Here is a 16,663-nt window from a genome sequence, read left to right as displayed (position 1 = left end):
AGAGTACTAGGCCTGAGATGAGAGGACTAAAGCGTCCCAACCCCAGTAACTTTGGGATTAAACGTCAATTTCTGCTACAGGAACCGGCCTTACAAAAATAAATTAAGCTGAGATAAAACGTAGACAATCCTATAATACTAACTTGTTTCGGTTTTTACATGGCGCCATGTGTCTAAGTCACACTTTTGTATCTACACTCCTTGGGTCGTTTAGGACTTGAAAAATGGCTTCAGGGTTATTTTCTTTCATTCTCTCTCTGGAACAGCTTCGTTGGCGCTCTCCAGCCAAACCTATATAAAATCTGCAGTCTTCACCAATCGATTAAATCTAGTAACACTGTTCTAATTTCAAATTATTTGAAAATCAATCGATTAAGTAATGTCTAAATCAGAGAAATCAAAACCTAAAGCATCATCTTTGTTTCCTATCAGCGATCAACCAATTGAGCAAGATATGGACCCTCATTCATATTCTCTCGAGAAATTCAAGCTCTATGAAACCAGAGCAGTAAGTAAATTGTTTTAATTTTTTTATTTTTACAATTTTGACTTATCAGAAATTTAGGTGAGGTTTTTAACAATTTGATTTTTTTGTTTTTTTTGTCATACAGAGATTTTATTTAATTGGAAGTGATAGAAGTAAGAAATTTTTTAGAGTATTAAAGATTGATCGATCTGAACCATCTGATCTTAGTATTAGTGAGGATCCAGTTGTGTATACACAACAGGAAGTTAAGAATTTGCTTCAGCGGATTATGGAAGGAAATCGTTCTACTGGTGGACTTACTTTTGTCGCTAAGGTCTTTGGTATTGCTGGTTAGTAAATTTAAAATTTTCAATTACTAGTTTTTCTTTCATTTTTTTTTGCGTGTAATAGTGTTTGTTTGTGAGTGTCCTGCTTGGGAGCGTTTCCTCTATTGGTCACGACTGTTGGATGATCCTTGTGATTAAGTTCATTGTTAAATGGTGAAAACCGGAGTATAGAACAAGAACAATACGAGTGTTAAAACAAGCTTTACTGTAAATAAAAATGAGAATAAATTAGTAAAACAATACATTTCTGGGGATCACTGTAGGTTCTTCATGTGCATTTTTTCAAAATCTTTTGTTTTGGCCAAAGATCTTAGATTTCAGCTGCTATGGATATTGTTTTGGCTCCGTAGTCACTACCATCTCTTGGGGTCTTGAGCTAGTCTAGATAGACGCAACAACGATTGGAGTCTTTGATAGTTGATTTTCCCCTCAAGTTAAGTCCAAGAACTCCGTCAACAAATTGAGTGATTACTTTCCGTGGAAGGTAACATATTATAGTATCACCACCAGAAAGTTCTAGTTCTCACAAACTTGTAGCCAACATAAAGCACCTAAAATGTAAACAGTAAAGTCTTATCCTCGACAGGTAAGTCAGACTGCAAATTAGTACCTTCTCTTCCTAATCCCCAGTTTAGACTACCATCTACTATTCAATTACATGCTATCCAGTCAAGACACTGAAAAAGTGAAAGATTACAAATCACAAAATTAGAGTTCACAAGCTCACTTTAGTCAAAGCAAGATCATCATCCAACACTTGGTACTCCATGAGGAAGTTCTAACCAGTGACACCCACATCTTTATTTATGCTGTATAAATAATGCCTTGTAAATATCTTTCTTGTTTACTAGGTTGCATCAAGTTTCTTGAGTCTTATTATTTGATTCTTGTTACCAAGCGTCGACAAATCGGATGTATTTGCGGCCATGCAATTTATGCCATCGACGAGACCCAAATTATCACAGTTCCACATGTATCAATTCAGAGTGACGTAGCACATTCAAAAACTGAGCAAAGGTCTTTTCTCCACTATTTTTTTAAGACTTCATATTTTATACATTGGTGACTTTTATGCTGAATAGTTTTAAGTGCTCACTTCCTCTGACTCTCTACATGTAATTAAAATAGGTTAGGAGTGTTCTGTGGGCTAGCGTGAGATCTTGTTACAGTATGCACATTATCTTTTATAGTTGGTTTATATGTTATCCTTTCCTTACCTGTGAAGGGGTTACTAGATGAGTAATCACTTTTAATGTGAGTAAAATAAACTTATGGCTGATTATTACATCAGATGTCCTTTTTTTTTGTTATTCAAGCTATCTTTCATGTGTCTACAAGGAGCTGTATCTTGAGTTTGGTAACGTTATTGCATTTGGAGCCCCAAATGTGGCAGAAAACTAGTTTATGGAAGGTATTTTCTTGGAAGATACCAAAGTTGTTAGGAAAAGTGTAGAGGTTTTGTTAGATTTTAGGATGTAGTGCTTATAGTTAAAGAATTTTGTGTAAAAAGAAATAGATCTAATTTGACAGTTTCCAAATTGATCTATGTTACTTTGATGCATGCCAAAGAAATGACAGACATCTGCAATAACGATAATGAATATCCAACAAAAAAAGAGGGTGATATAACAATATGATGGTCTCTTAGAAATGGAGATGGGGAGTTTTCAAGAAGACAGTTCCTAAGCGAAGGATATCTGGAGGGTTGAACCCCAAATAAATATGAACCTACATGCAAAGGGGAAGCAAAGGTTTATCATATAAGTCACACTCATCAATAATAAAGACGAAGCATGTTGTGCGCTTATAAAGTAACATATGGAATAAGCAACATACAATAGCCAACAGGACTCTTTGTTAATAATAAGTTCTTTCTGTATCTACCTAGTTCATGTTTTTAATTTTTCAGTGAAATGTGTTTTTGCTCATTACCTAGTATATGTATTACATTCATGTTTTGTGTCCCTTTTCCCTTTAGGAAATCGTGATGTTAATGGAACTTGTTTGAACAAAATTTCAGCATTTATAGGTAAAACCTTGGTTCACCCCGGTCTAGGAATGGGAGATCTTTTTACTCTAATATGATACCTTCAATTTATCACTTACTCATACTGGGAATTTCGTGTATGTGCTATTGAAGTCTTAATTGATGAAAGACCTGACATCAATTTTTTCAGTGCAATAGCAGATAGGCGCAAATAACTCAAGTTATCCCTTTATGTAACACAAAGCTTCGCCAGTCACTCTTTCAGGAATTTGACGTCTCAAATTTGTTTGATTTAGACCAGCAATTCTTTACCGGAGTTTATAATTTTGTCTTTTCGGTGGTCAGGATCTTCTTCTCTAAACCTGGTTGGGACTTTTTCTGATTCTTGTTATGTTATTTCATTTACTGCAGGTACAAAAAGCTCTTATCTAGTGTTGATCTGACAAAAGATTTTTTCTATAGTTATACATACCCTATTATGAGAAGCTTACAGAAAAATGTCTTGGCAATGGGTGAGGAGAGGATTCCTTATGAGAATATTTTTGTATGGAATGCTTTTCTTACACAAGCCATACGTTCACGATGTAATAATACTCTTTGGACAATCGCATTGGTTCATGGGCACTTTAAACAGGTCTGTCTCGCTTCTTATATGTATATTTTGCTTCATTGGTATTGATTTGAATCAGTAATCTTGTGAGTTTTGTTGTTCGACTCATTTTCTTACCACTTTGTGCACCACATGTGTTGCTCTCTTCATAGTTTTTCGTATATTGATCGACTATAATTTTTGTGATTTTTATTGGTAGTCTGGAGTTATTTTTTCTATTTTTTCACATTTTCTGAAGTTTTATTTAGTTCACTAATCATGCACGGTCCTAAAGGAATTTGCGGATCACCCCAAGATATCTTAATTGATTACTTCTGGTTCATTTCCAACTAAAACAGGTGTTCTAATATTAACATTTAGAGATTCGATTTGTCTTTCTAATGGCAGGTCAGGCTGTCAATCTTTGGACGGGAATTTGGTGTTACTCTTATTTCTAGACGTTCTCGGCATTTTGCAGGCACAAGGTATGTCCCAGTAATGATACTTATACCTCCTTTTACTTTATTTATCCAAAGAAAAAGCAGTGAAAACAAAAATATGTTCGTCTTATGACTCTTATCAAGGATCATCCAGGTATAATCCCCTATATAATTGAATGAAAGAAAATGCCCTTATTCGTTGTTTAAGGAGCCTATTTCACGTGTCAGATTGTAAACAACTATCTTGTTCTTGCCGTACAACAATGTCATGTACATCAGATCTTCGCAAATATATAAAGTGTACGCTATATTCTTTATGTGGAAGTCCTGTGATGTATAGTTTCTATATTTGAAATTGAACAATGTTGTTGTCCTGGATTACAGTTTGCACAAAATACATGAAGAATAAGATTTTCTTTCACTATAGTTAAACCTAACATGTGATATGGCAGAAGACCTTATAACCAGAATTTATAAATTTACTTTTAACTGTTAATTGTGGCTAGTGGTCTGCCTTCAGATTGACTGATATAATCTCATTCTCTGAAATAATATTATCGTCCAGATATTTGAAAAGGGGAGTGAATGATCGGGGAAGAGTCGCCAATGATGTTGAAACAGAACAAATAGTCCTTAATGAAGAAGCTGGGTTAAGCAAGGGAAAAATGAGTTCTATAGTGCAGATGCGGGGTTCAATTCCACTCTTCTGGTCTCAAGAAGCTTCCAGATTTAGCCCCAAACCTGACATCATATGTAAATGTCCAAACTTGCCATTTTCTTTGGTTTATTTTTCAGATGTTGCATGGAGACCATTCATTTTTGTGTAGCTTTAAGTTCAGAGAGTTTGATGTGTTTTATTTTCAATGTCTTCGTCAGTGCAGAGATACGATCCTACATATCAAGCGACCAAGTTACATTTCGAAGATCTCGCCAAACGATATGGCAATCCGATCATTGTACTCAATTTGATTAAGGTATGTTTATAAAACCGATGTTCCTTTTTGTTTAGAATTATGATTAGATTACATGTTAGATTTTGAGAGTATTTTACAAGTAGAAGTGTTCAACCCAGATTGTTTACTTTAGTTTATACTGCTTAGCATGTTTAAGTTGTCTAATTCAGTAATTATGCTTATGTCGTATTATCACTACTTACAACCAAGTATGAAGTCTCATTCCAAAATGTCTGGTAATACAGACTGTTGAAAAAAGGCCTCGAGAAATGATGCTGCGACGTGAGTTTGCAAGTGCAGTAGGGTATTTAAATCAGATTTTTTCAGAAGAAAACCACCTAAAATTTATTCACTGGGACTTCCATAAATTTGCAAAGAGGTAAGCATGTGCACTTCTGTCTGCAAACCACACAACATGTACCACCAGATTCACATGGATCAACTCTTATGTGTTTTTCTTCTTTTTCTAAAGCAAGTCAGCCAATGTTTTGGCGGTTTTAGGGGCAGTTGCGAGCGAAGCTCTTGATTTGACTGGCTTTTATTGTAGTGGAAAGCCTATCAATGTCAAAAAGAGAGCAAATTTGCTCAGTCGAACAAGCACAGCGAGGTATACATGTCTCCATTTTGATTATTCTATTAATTCATAGATGCAACTGTCTTCTAAGAGTTTCAGTATTGTTTAAACTTGACATGGTAAATTTATGCTTTGAACCGTGCAATCTTATAGAATATAAATGAAGTTGATCTTTATGATCCATTTAGGTTCATGTTCTTCTGACCTCGAGTCTCGAATTCGGACTTTCGTATCCGATTATTACTCTCCTTTACAATATATGTATGGAACTATGTAACGCATATACTGGCTAACTATTTTATATTGTGCAAGTGATAAAAAGAGCACTTCAGGTGGGTTTGTGTTTTAATTGGTCCAGTAGCTTGGGCTTATGAGTGGACCTATGGTTCCTCCAAACGTTACTCAGCTTTTGAAGTTCTGTTTTTCTTTTCTTTTCTCGTTTGTATCCGTCATTCTTCAACGATTATCTATTTTAATAAATTGACACGTCCAACGAAGTATTTATTCAATATCTGCAGTTGGAAGTATGAACTTCACAATTCCCACTTCAATTACATTCTTGTTATAGATGATTCTTTGCATGTATAAACTTCTACAGGGACACCACTCTTGTAGACCTTAGAGCTAATTCCGGCGATTTTGCAAGGATTGGGAATGGCAACGAGATTTTGAATACTTTCATATCTAAAGAGAAAGAACAACAGTCGAGAAAAGATGCACATGGTGATACAGGACCTTGTTTTCAAAGCGGAGTTCTTCGTACTAATTGTATTGACTGTCTGGACCGTACAAATGTAGCCCAGTATGCATATGGTTTAGCAGCTCTAGGGCGGCAACTCCATGCAATGAATTTGACAGATAAGCCCAAAGTGAATCCTGATAGTAGCATAGCTGCGGCTCTCATGGATATGTATCAGTGCATGGGTGATGCACTTGCTCAGCAATATGGAGGCTCTGCAGCTCACAACACTGTGTGAATTTTTCTCTGGCTTGTTTGATTCATTTTGTTTCGAGTATTGCTTTTTCTTTGTATAATGTTTGGAGAGAGAGTTTTCTTATATGCTGCCATTTATCTCAGGTTTTTCCAGAGAGGCAAGGAAAGTGGAAAGCCACTACTCAATCAAGGGAGTTTCTGAAGTCTATCAAGAGATACTACAGCAATGCCTATACAGATGGTGAAAAGCAGGATGCAATAAATTTGTACCAACTCATCTCTGATTCTTACTTTATTTTTTTAACAACATTTGAAATGTTAACTCTGGACTAGTACAATTTCTTGATTGATTTTGTGCTTCCTACCTGACATTCACCCTCCATAAATACCTTATTTTGTGATTGTCATCACCCTTTTTGAAGGATGCCTTTGTTTCTAATGACCTTTGTGGATGCTTTTACAGATTCTTAGGTTACTTTCAACCGCAGGAAGGTAAACCTGCTCTATGGGAGCTGGATTCTGATTACTATCTTCATGTTTCTGGGGTTGGAGATGAACCTGTTCACGATGTTAGGTAAATATGGTTCTGTTGTGACATATTTCTGTTTTCATGTGTATTTTGTCGATCTTGATGGTTATTTATCAATGTCGCAGTTCACCTCCTGATGCTAAACCAATGGTACGACCAGGGAATATGCTTGAACCTACTCCAGCTTGCAGAGATGACTTCTTGCGGATGAAATTGACTTCCTTCGATAAGTTAATTGAGAAAACATGCAGTTCAATAAAGAATGTAAGGCTTTGCAGTGAACCGGATCTAAGAGCAGGTGGTGTTGTAAGTACTTCTGGAATGGCTCCTGATGCAGCGTAAGTTTTGCTGCTCCTAGCAATTATTGTAGTTCGTCCAGCTTCCTATTTTAAAAGAGTGAAAACCTGAACTAGTCTAGAACTACGTCTAGAGCTAAAGAACACGTATACCACTCTCAACTAAAAAAAAAACTTAAATTATTATTCATGAAAGATGTCTTATGCTGTAGATTGGTTCCATCCTGCTTATATAATAAATAAGTTCGCTAAGCTTATTTAAACCCTTCTTGTGAGAAATCTTTACATCAAGGAAACATTCCAGATCCCAACTGCTTACAAACATATAATTTTACAACTACTAGAGAAAACCTTCTAGATTATTGATGGAATGTGAAACCCTACTTGCAGACCATATATAGGCTTTCCTCTTCTTGGACACGGGCTTGGCCTTGTCTAGCTGATCTTGAACTCTTCAGCAATTTCCTATGCTCATTTCTTCATCTATAATTCAAGATATCTGGTCCCATGCATCTCTTTGACATTGGCACTTATTATGGCGTGAGGCTTAAGTTTCTTTTGGTGTTTGTTGGGCTATTATCTCTCTCGTTGAGAAACTTATCCCATTCAGTGTTAAGCATTACTTTTTCTTGCCGTGCTGTGCTAGTTTCTGTTCTTGTTTCGAGAATGGTCACTACTAAGGATGAAAGTAAAATTTGCCTCTAATTGTTGGATATTTGGTGAATCCTTTTTAGTATTTATTCTTGACTTGGCATCTTGCGGCTGTTAGAACTTGAGTCAAAATAGTATGAGCTGAATAATTTGTTTTTTTATCAATTGCTGAAAATTAAAATAATCAACAAACGGAATGCTAAAGGGAAAATTCTGCTCAATTTTGGATCTCGTAAACATTTATGCAGTGAAATTCAGCTTAAGAGCCCGAATTGGCTCTTCGGGCAGAGGAAGTCAGATGATCGTGGTTCTGCTGCAAAAGTTGCTACTCCAGAACCCGCATGTGGAGTGTCTTTAGATGGAATGAGTGCCAATGATCTCTGTGACTTAGGCTGGATGTCATCTGTTGTTGATGATTGCGATGAGGACATTTTCGAGAGGTAAATCCGTAAGAAATTTAAAAGTATTTTTTGTTAAAAGCGAAGAAAATCGCATAGTTGAACATATAGTAGTTAGTACTGTAGCCATCTAACGAGGAAACCAGCTTAGGTGCATGTAGTTCCAAGGTTTAGTTTGAAGCGTCATTGGCTTCTCTTGAAAACGAGTCTTGTATTTACTGGCTTATACATGTTCTTCCATTGCCAGGTACACAATTAGTGCGGTAGATAATGCCAATGGTTGGTTCGGTGGATCTTTATTGGAGGATGAAAATGAAGATAGTGAGATATATAAGCATTATGCTGAATTATGCCAGGTAAAAAAATACTGATTTCTAAATCTCAATTGGTATTGTTATCTGTTAGGATTTTTGGTACCCAATCTTAAGAAACTGGAATATGCCTAACACTACGCATCAAGAAAAGAGTACTATACCTTGCATCATGCATATATAATATTTGCCTCGACTTAGCAGGGTCCTGCCACGGAGCTATTTCGAAATGACCCTGAAAAAGAAGAACACTATGCGAATCTTTTCAGTCTTGGTGGTGTAGAAGGCGTGGATGATGAAGTAGTTACAAAAGAGATGGAAACTGCACTTAAAGAGTATGACCAGATTGGTGATGACCTTGGAATTTTTTCAACATGTAAATCTTTAGCAGAGGAACCAAGCAAGATAGCAAGATTGATGGTGGGGGAAGAAAGTGTGAAATGAAGGCCGCATTTAATCTAATTGGCTTGAGTATATTGTCTTTCTGTTACATCAAGTGTGTCTGTATTTTGCTGTTGAAAATTTGGTTTGAGTCGGAGAAAAAGGAAAAAAGAGCATTCTTCAGATTGCTGGCATTGTAAATGTACATAATTGAAAAGATATAGGAGTATAAAGTTTTTGTACAGAAGAAAATTATACTGGCTCCCAATTGAAAAGATATGAAGCCTAATCTGAAAATAAGATGCTTTTCCTGGAACTCATGTTTTTGTTTGTCTTTTGTATGTAAAATAAATTTCAGAGCATAATCTGTTAGGAGGACACCTTGTGCTTGACGAAACATGAAAAACAACAGGGACCTGGAGGTTCAAGTGCATAGTGCATTATAATTGAAGCGAAGGAGGAGACACACCATTGAGTTCTTGGATATGTTTATAGAAAGTGCAAAAACAACAGAATTGAAAAACATGTGCTCCTCAATTAACCCTATTCAAGATCTGAAACACGAACATCAACATAAGATGTCGTTTCCCATGAAGGTGGTGGAAGTACTGTTGGCAATGCCTTCAGAACAAATGGATGAGTATTATAAGAGTTATGAAAGCGATAATCTGAATGAGCCTTAGCTATAGAAGAAGGCTCAGTGAGCTCTTCGTGTCTTCTAGTTTGAATGTTGTATGCCCAAAAGCCGGACTTGTAGCCGAGCAGAATAACATCTTCCTCCACTGGATTGAAACCTAAAATCTCGAATTCCTAAGAAAAATCATCGCATTCGCCATAGGAAAACGCGCTATGTTCCTCTTCCCAATCATCATACACATCAAATCTTCTAAGCATTTCTGCTATGAGATCACGCAAATCAATATCCTTGTACAACAAATGCCAGTCTTCCTTGAACACCCAAACACCTAAAATCCTCTTGCTTGTCACAAATGAAGTATAATAAAGCAGACCTTCATACTCGCCAAGACAATAAACATTGCTTTCCCAATAATAATCTTCTTCTGACTCCAGGCCAGGTTCAAGGTTGTCTAACAACCTACACTGCAGGCCACCAATTTCAACATCATAGTTGTTGTTCAGATTGTATGCTAGTAGATATCCCCCTTCAATCCAATGCAATACTCCACTTACTATAACTAAAGAGTGAAAGGGATACTCACACCCAATACAACCCTCAGGGCGTGAAACCTCGTAGACATTCCATTCACCCACATCAGAAGAAAATATCTCAATGTTAAATTTGCTGGATTGCTTATCAAATCTCGGTAGAAGCACAACTTTGTAACAGCTAGTGGATGAAATGGACTCGCAGGTAAAACCAGCAACAACTTCAAAAGTGGTGGTGGACATAGGAGTTTGAGGGAGTAAGTAATACATAACATTTAGCTGATTAGATCCTTCCTCAACAAGGTGGGAGAAAGTCAGAGAACTTCCTCTAGAAGGAGGGAGTGCTGTGCTTTCAAAAAGAAAAAAAAAAGGAAATCGACCACAGTGGGAGTCGAACCCACGACCTTTTGATCCGAAGTCAAACGCGCTAATCCACTGCGCTATGCGGTCTTGTTGTTGCTTATATCGTAATCAAATAATGAAGTAACATATGTTCCTTAAACCTCCTTGTGCGAAATACCGAAATATAGATTCTACGCTACTTGAGATTTGGTAATTCGATGACGGCTGTTTCTCGACCAGTTTCATGAACTGATTCTCTCTCTTTCTCTGAAACGCACACACACAGAGAAAAATCCGAGTGTAGTTGAGATGGATGATATCGAAGATATGTTAGTCGGAAACGATGGAGCTCCTCCTGGATTTCGTTTGCCGGTAATGTCTGTTGGTTTAAACCCTAAACTACGCCAGAAGAAGAAGAAGAATGAAGATACACCCAATCTCAAACATCTAACTCAAGATATTCCTTCTAATCCTTCTCCTCAAGTCCCTGGAACTCAAGTACGTCTCCACATTTTTACTAAAAAATCACCTCTCTATATATCTCACTGAATACTTGATTTTATTATCTGATTTTGTTTGTTTTTGTTTCTACAGACTATATACATGAAGACTTTCGGATGTTCGCATAACCAGGCAAGTAACTTAACCTTAATTTCGTTACAATACCACCAATAAACACAAGTAGCAATTGCTTTATTTGATTTAAGTAAGGATACCAATAATGAACAATTGAGACTTTTTTTAAACAAAAGAACTTGATCTGGGAATGCTCCAGTGTGAATTGGTAGGGTTATAATTGGGAATTTGCAATTGCTCTAAAAGGAGCTCAAGTCCAAGAGGTAGTCAATGACAGACATTAGGTTAGAGAAGTTCAGTAAGTTGGTTTTATGTTAGAAAATTTGGACTGTGACATTTATAATTGTTGTTTGTGGGGTTTACAAGTTTTGGACTTTAGATTTGTAGGCTTTAGCGTGTAGTAATTCCATTCAATGAACTAAATTGTACTTTTTTGTGAATGACAGAGTGATAGTGAATATATGGCTGGTCAGCTTTCAGCATTTGGATATGCGTTGAGTGATAATCCTGATGATGCAGATCTTTGGCTGATCAATACGTAAGGGTTCTTTCTTTCTTTTTCTATTTGATACAAGATAGTGTAATAAAATTAACGAAAGGAGGTTATCCTTTTTCATATAAACACTATACAACTTGCATTGTCATACGTAGGCCACATTTGTTTTGCTAAACTTCCATAGGCTAATCACTAGCCTTCTAGTAGGGTTGACAAAAGTCATAAAAGTTGAAGTGCGATATATACTTCTGATAGTTTCTCTAGAATTATCTGTAGGGTTGACAAAATTCATAAAAGTTGAAGTGTGATATATACTTCTGATAGTTTCTCTAGAATTATCTGTATTCATAAAACTGTTTTTATTTCCTTTCTTCTCTTCTGCTCTTTCATGTAGTTCTCATAGTCCTCATAGAATTTTCTGGTTGTATACCTTCTATGTCTTGCTCATAGATGTGGTATTCTGCTCTTGTTTTAGCTGCTTCAATGATAACTTAGTGAGAGAAAAAAATGAAGAACCCCTTTGCGATGCAGCTCATGTCGTAAATCTGAACCCTGTTGACAAACATGCTTCAAAATTTTGGTCAACTTAGGACTGATCATCCGTCTCATAATATCGACTCTGTCCTCATAAATAAAGAAATCACCAACTCAGGTGGGGTACCCTCTCTGGTCTTGAGTCTTCAAGTTCAAAGATTTGGTATTCTTATTAGTATTACAAAATTTTGGCAATTAAGCCAATATCATCACCATGCTGTGCACCAACTTGATAGAATCACTGTCTTGGTTGTATCTCAAATCAATGGAAAGTCGGAAATGGTAAAACTAGATTAAAGAACGAGATAATAAGATAATTTCGAGGCAACGTCGTTCTCCAAATTGTGATTGATTTCGGGGAAACTATTGCCTCCACTACATTACTTTCATATGTTTATTAACATTCAGATTCCATTCAAAATAATAATAAACTTGTGTGAACGTAATTTCCAAGATAAAGTACTAACCACCTAGTATCCCTCCAATGCATAGAAATTTTCATACACTGAAGTGGACACGCATAAACGACTTAGTGAAAACTAATTCAATTAACACTACCTAACTTGGGCAGTGTTTCCTAGAAGTAAACATAAATCTGACTTCCTTCTTTTATCTTTGTTTTCTTTGCTTCAAGATACAAGCATAATCATGAACCAGTAACACTTATTTGCTATTTTCTATTGCTAGTGTTGTGAGTAATTCCATATAAAAATGATGCCAATTATTTAATACAGATGCACAGTGAAATCTCCTAGCCAGTCTGCTATGGACACGCTAATAGTGAAATGCAAAACTGCCAAAAAGCCACTGGTAGTGGCAGGATGTGTTCCTCAGGGAAGTCGAGATATAAAGGAGCTAGAAGGGGTTAGCATAGTTGGAGTACAGCAAATTGACCGTGTTGTTGAAGTTGTGGAGGAGACTCTGAAAGGTCATGAGGTGCGGCTTTTGACTCGCAAGACATTGCCAGCTCTTGACCTTCCAAAGGTAAACGCCGAATGTCTCTGTAAGACTGTAACAACTATAATTTTGCCATGTAGGGGCTGTAAGCTGATTAATACATTTTGGCCCCTTCGTAACACTGACATTATTATATCCAATTTTCTATTAGGTTATCTGTGATTTCCTCCATTAAGATCAAATTTTGAATTCATTTAACAGGTGAGGAAGAACAAGTTTATAGAGATTCTTCCAATAAATGTTGGTTGTTTGGGTGCTTGCACTTACTGCAAGACTAAGCATGCTCGTGGGCATTTGGGAAGCTACACTATAGACGGTCTTGTAAGTAATACTAATCGCTGAATTCTGAGAACTGATTCAGATTCTGTGTATGTTATTAAAGCTTAATATCTTATGTAGGTAGAGCGTGTAAAAGCTGTCGCAGCTCATGGAGTTAAGGAGATATGGTTAAGTAGTGAGGACACCGGAGCATATGGTAATTAAAATTTGCTCCCTTCATTAATTGCATGAGTTGATACCACAAATTCAGTGAATATTCAACTTCTTAAGAGGACTCAAGGGTTCAAATAGTGGTTATTTCTTTGTGATTTATGAATAAATGCGACTTTTGAGGATCTACTTGTGAGATGATGCCAAACAAAATGCATCCAATGACAGATCACATCAAATGCCCCGAGGTCATCTGGCTGCATACTGAGTGGCTCTATGCGCAACCCTTTCTATGTACTTTCTCTAGGAGCAAGTAGATAATGAAAATGGGCATTGGTAACATGTGGTTAAGATCTGAATTTCAGATCTTTTGTGCTAATGACTTGACTTATACCTTGAGTAATTTTGGCAGTTTGATGGTTTTGCAGGCCGCGATATTGGAACCAATCTTCCGACTTTGCTAAATGCTATTGTTGCGGTACTCCCCCCTGATAGAAGTACTATGCTTCGAATTGGGATGACCAATCCACCTTTTATTCTAGAACATTTAAAAGAGATAGCTGCGGTCCTCAGTCACCCGTGTGTATATTCTTTTCTTCATGTTCCAGTCCAATCTGGAAGTGACCCTGTTTTGACTGTAAGTGCAGAATAAATATATTTACCTTTGTGATTCTAGTTTATAATTGGTAAATTTTACTCAACTAACAGCCTTCCTTGTCTTGCTTGTTCAAGATCTGAGTTTTGTTGCTATAAGTTAGTTATTTCTCTTACCAATTTCCTTCTGACAAAGTGTGGGAGATCATTATTGTAGGCAATGCATCGAGAATATACTGTGAGTGAGTTCAAAAAAGTGGTGGATACTCTTCTCGAACTAGTACCTGGGATGCATATTGCTACTGATATAATTTGTGGTTTCCCTGGTCAGTATGTGTACATTGTTATGTGTAAACTTGTTTTAATTTGGTTTTCTTATGTTTCTAAACTCCGCTGCCTGATCAGGAGTTCTGTAAAATAATTATGTCCACAGATGTGTTTTTAGGTGTTTACATCTGATTAAGGCTTCTCTGCATGGATCCTTGTTCTAAATGATAAAATGTGCTTTCAGTATATGAAGCAATGACTTATGAAGAAACATGTGATACCATATTATCAGAATACTATGAATCTGCATAACTTCCTTAACAGGGAGCTTGTCTTTGATGATGTCAAGCTGAACTTTCTTAGATTGATTTTAGTCGGATGGTCTTGCCTTTCTCAGGTGAAACTGATGAAAATTTTGCTGAAACTGTCAACCTTGTTAAAGAGTACAAGTTTCCTCAGGTTCATATCTCACAGTTCTATCCAAGACCTGGTAAGTTTTTAAATTCTAATATTCCCTTAGTTTATAATAATAACAATCACATATTAGTTTATGGAAATTCTTTTATTGTAACTTGCTGTTTAGTGTAGCTGTTCAGCACTTTTAAGTTAGTTTCTTGAACTGCTGATAGCCTAATAGAAGTGCCTCACGATGTAATATGTGTTTATGTGGCAAATGGGATGGTTGATCTTTTGTTGTTTTTCCAGGAACACCTGCAGCAAGGATGAAAAAAGTCCCAAGCGCTATAGTAAAGAAGCGGAGCCGTGAACTTACTTCAGTATTTGAATCATTTACTCCATATCAGGGAATGGAGGGGCAAATAGAGAGGATATGGATTACTGAAATTGCCACTGATGGAGTTCACTTGGTAAGCCTCGATTCACAATGTGCACATGTTTTAGACTTTGCTAATTTTGAGCTTTCCAGTTAAAATTCAGGAGTTTCAATGTAGTTAAAAGGCATTGTTACTTATCCCTGTGTGACGACTGTATGACCTGGTTTTCCAATTTCTTTTTTCTTCAAAAATAACTTAATAGAACATACTCCATCTTATCATGACACCTAGTCGAGGTCTATCGTTTAAAAATCTTGTGTATTTTGAGCCAGAATTAGTGTTTAAAACCGGCTAGTTGTAAATCTGCTACAGAAAAAATAACTTAAATGGAGTTCTGGTTACTGGTTAATGGGTCAATCTGCATTATATGCAGATTATTCCTGTATTCTGCTCTATCTTTGTTTCAGGAAGCCGGATATTTCTTATACCAAATTTATATATGATGTGTTTCTTCTTTTCTGGTTTTAGGTTGGTCATACGAAGGGATACATACAAGTCCTCGTGATTGCTCCTGAGGCCATGCTAGGCACTTCAACTGATGTGAAGATTACCTCAGTTGGAAGGTGGTCAGTTTTTGGTGAGGTGATCGATACTCCAAAAAGTGATATGGAAAAAGAAACAGGTTCTCGTGAAAGAAAATCAATTGATGAGAAAATGTTTGCCTGCTCTGGAGTACCTACTTATCCCAATGAAAGTCTTCCTTGCTCTGACATGGATGAAAGTTGTGCATGTTCAAGAGAGCCGGAACCTTGTGCATGTGCAGGTCAAAGTTGTGGGGAGTCTAATCTTGTAGATAAGACTACTGCAAAGACGGAAGACGGAAACAGGAAAAACTTAATTGGATGGCTACTGAGAAAACGTAAAGTACTAAATGGAACGGAGAGGTTGGAAACCAAGAGTGGATTAGAATCCGAAGACAAACAAGACACATCAAAAGGAAACACAGTGAGGTCCAGTGCTATAGATAGGGCTCTACTGGTTGCAATGCTCATAAGTTTTCTAACCATTCTAGGTTTGCTGGTGCTGATAGGTTTTAGGATACAATTTCCTTGATGATATTCATGCCCCCATTTCTAGTTTAGCAAGTCCAATATTTTTATTTTGTTCTCGTTTCCAGAGTTGTCTTATAGACCAGGCCAGCTAGGCTATTGCCTAGAGCCTCACATTGTTCTCGTTTCCAGAGTTTTCTCGCAACTTGATTGTTTTAGTATTCTTACATAGTGGTTGATAGTCAATATCCAGCTGTTATTGAATGTTGTTTGTATTGCAAGTACAACGTACTGCTTTCAATTCCATCTAGCCGTCATCTTTTGTGCAAGTACTTATAATTCACCGTATCGAGCAATTCTTTTCAAAGTAGTTTAGATATCCTCTATCCCAGTAGATTCGTATAAAATTTGATGAATATCAAATTTTAACCAAATCCCAGTAATTCTTTTTATTGATTTCAACTAACAAGAAATTAATTCTTTCCGAAGCATATTATATTGATTTAAATTAACAAGAAATTACGTGTGGGTATGTTACAACCATGGAGTCATTGACTATGTATTCCCAAAAGTTAGTATCAACAGACCTCTGTTGACTTCTGCATGCCACCCGATTTGTTAATG

The 16,663-nt window shown here is 36.6% G+C and overlaps 2 protein-coding genes and 1 non-coding gene across 3 annotated transcripts; 2 read left to right on the top strand and 1 right to left on the bottom strand.

Moving 5' to 3' along the window:
• Positions 1-219: 219 nt before the first annotated feature.
• On the top strand, positions 220-9,185 carry LOC113283399 (phosphoinositide phosphatase SAC1-like). Its single transcript, XM_026532635.1, has 16 exons — positions 220-507; positions 611-815; positions 1,664-1,829; positions 3,211-3,433; positions 3,797-3,873; positions 4,394-4,581; positions 4,705-4,802; positions 5,027-5,160; positions 5,254-5,388; positions 5,954-6,326; positions 6,434-6,555; positions 6,753-6,863; positions 6,944-7,156; positions 8,014-8,205; positions 8,411-8,519; positions 8,679-9,185. The coding sequence occupies exons 1-16, from the start codon at positions 379-381 to the stop codon at positions 8,916-8,918; spliced, it is 2,715 nt and encodes a 904-aa protein (XP_026388420.1). The 5' UTR covers positions 220-378; the 3' UTR covers positions 8,919-9,185.
• A 1,213-nt stretch (positions 9,186-10,398) lies between these two features.
• Positions 10,399-10,472, bottom strand: TRNAR-UCG. Its single transcript has one exon. It is a non-coding gene; the product is annotated as a tRNA-Arg (tRNA).
• An 89-nt stretch (positions 10,473-10,561) lies between these two features.
• LOC113283398 (threonylcarbamoyladenosine tRNA methylthiotransferase-like) lies at positions 10,562-16,362 on the top strand. The gene is made up of 11 exons (XM_026532634.1): positions 10,562-10,862; positions 10,959-10,997; positions 11,387-11,478; positions 12,705-12,954; positions 13,129-13,248; positions 13,327-13,402; positions 13,785-13,993; positions 14,168-14,276; positions 14,615-14,707; positions 14,923-15,083; positions 15,519-16,362. The coding sequence occupies exons 1-11, from the start codon at positions 10,674-10,676 to the stop codon at positions 16,101-16,103; spliced, it is 1,923 nt and encodes a 640-aa protein (XP_026388419.1). The 5' UTR covers positions 10,562-10,673; the 3' UTR covers positions 16,104-16,362.
• Positions 16,363-16,663: the final 301 nt, after the last annotated feature.

The sequence above is a fragment of the Papaver somniferum genome, chromosome 5 (assembly GCF_003573695.1).
Source record: "Papaver somniferum cultivar HN1 chromosome 5, ASM357369v1, whole genome shotgun sequence".
In the NCBI taxonomy this organism is placed as follows: domain Eukaryota; kingdom Viridiplantae; phylum Streptophyta; class Magnoliopsida; order Ranunculales; family Papaveraceae; genus Papaver; species Papaver somniferum.
Note: the sequence above shows the minus strand (reverse complement) of the source record. Positions and strands in the feature narration are given on the sequence as shown.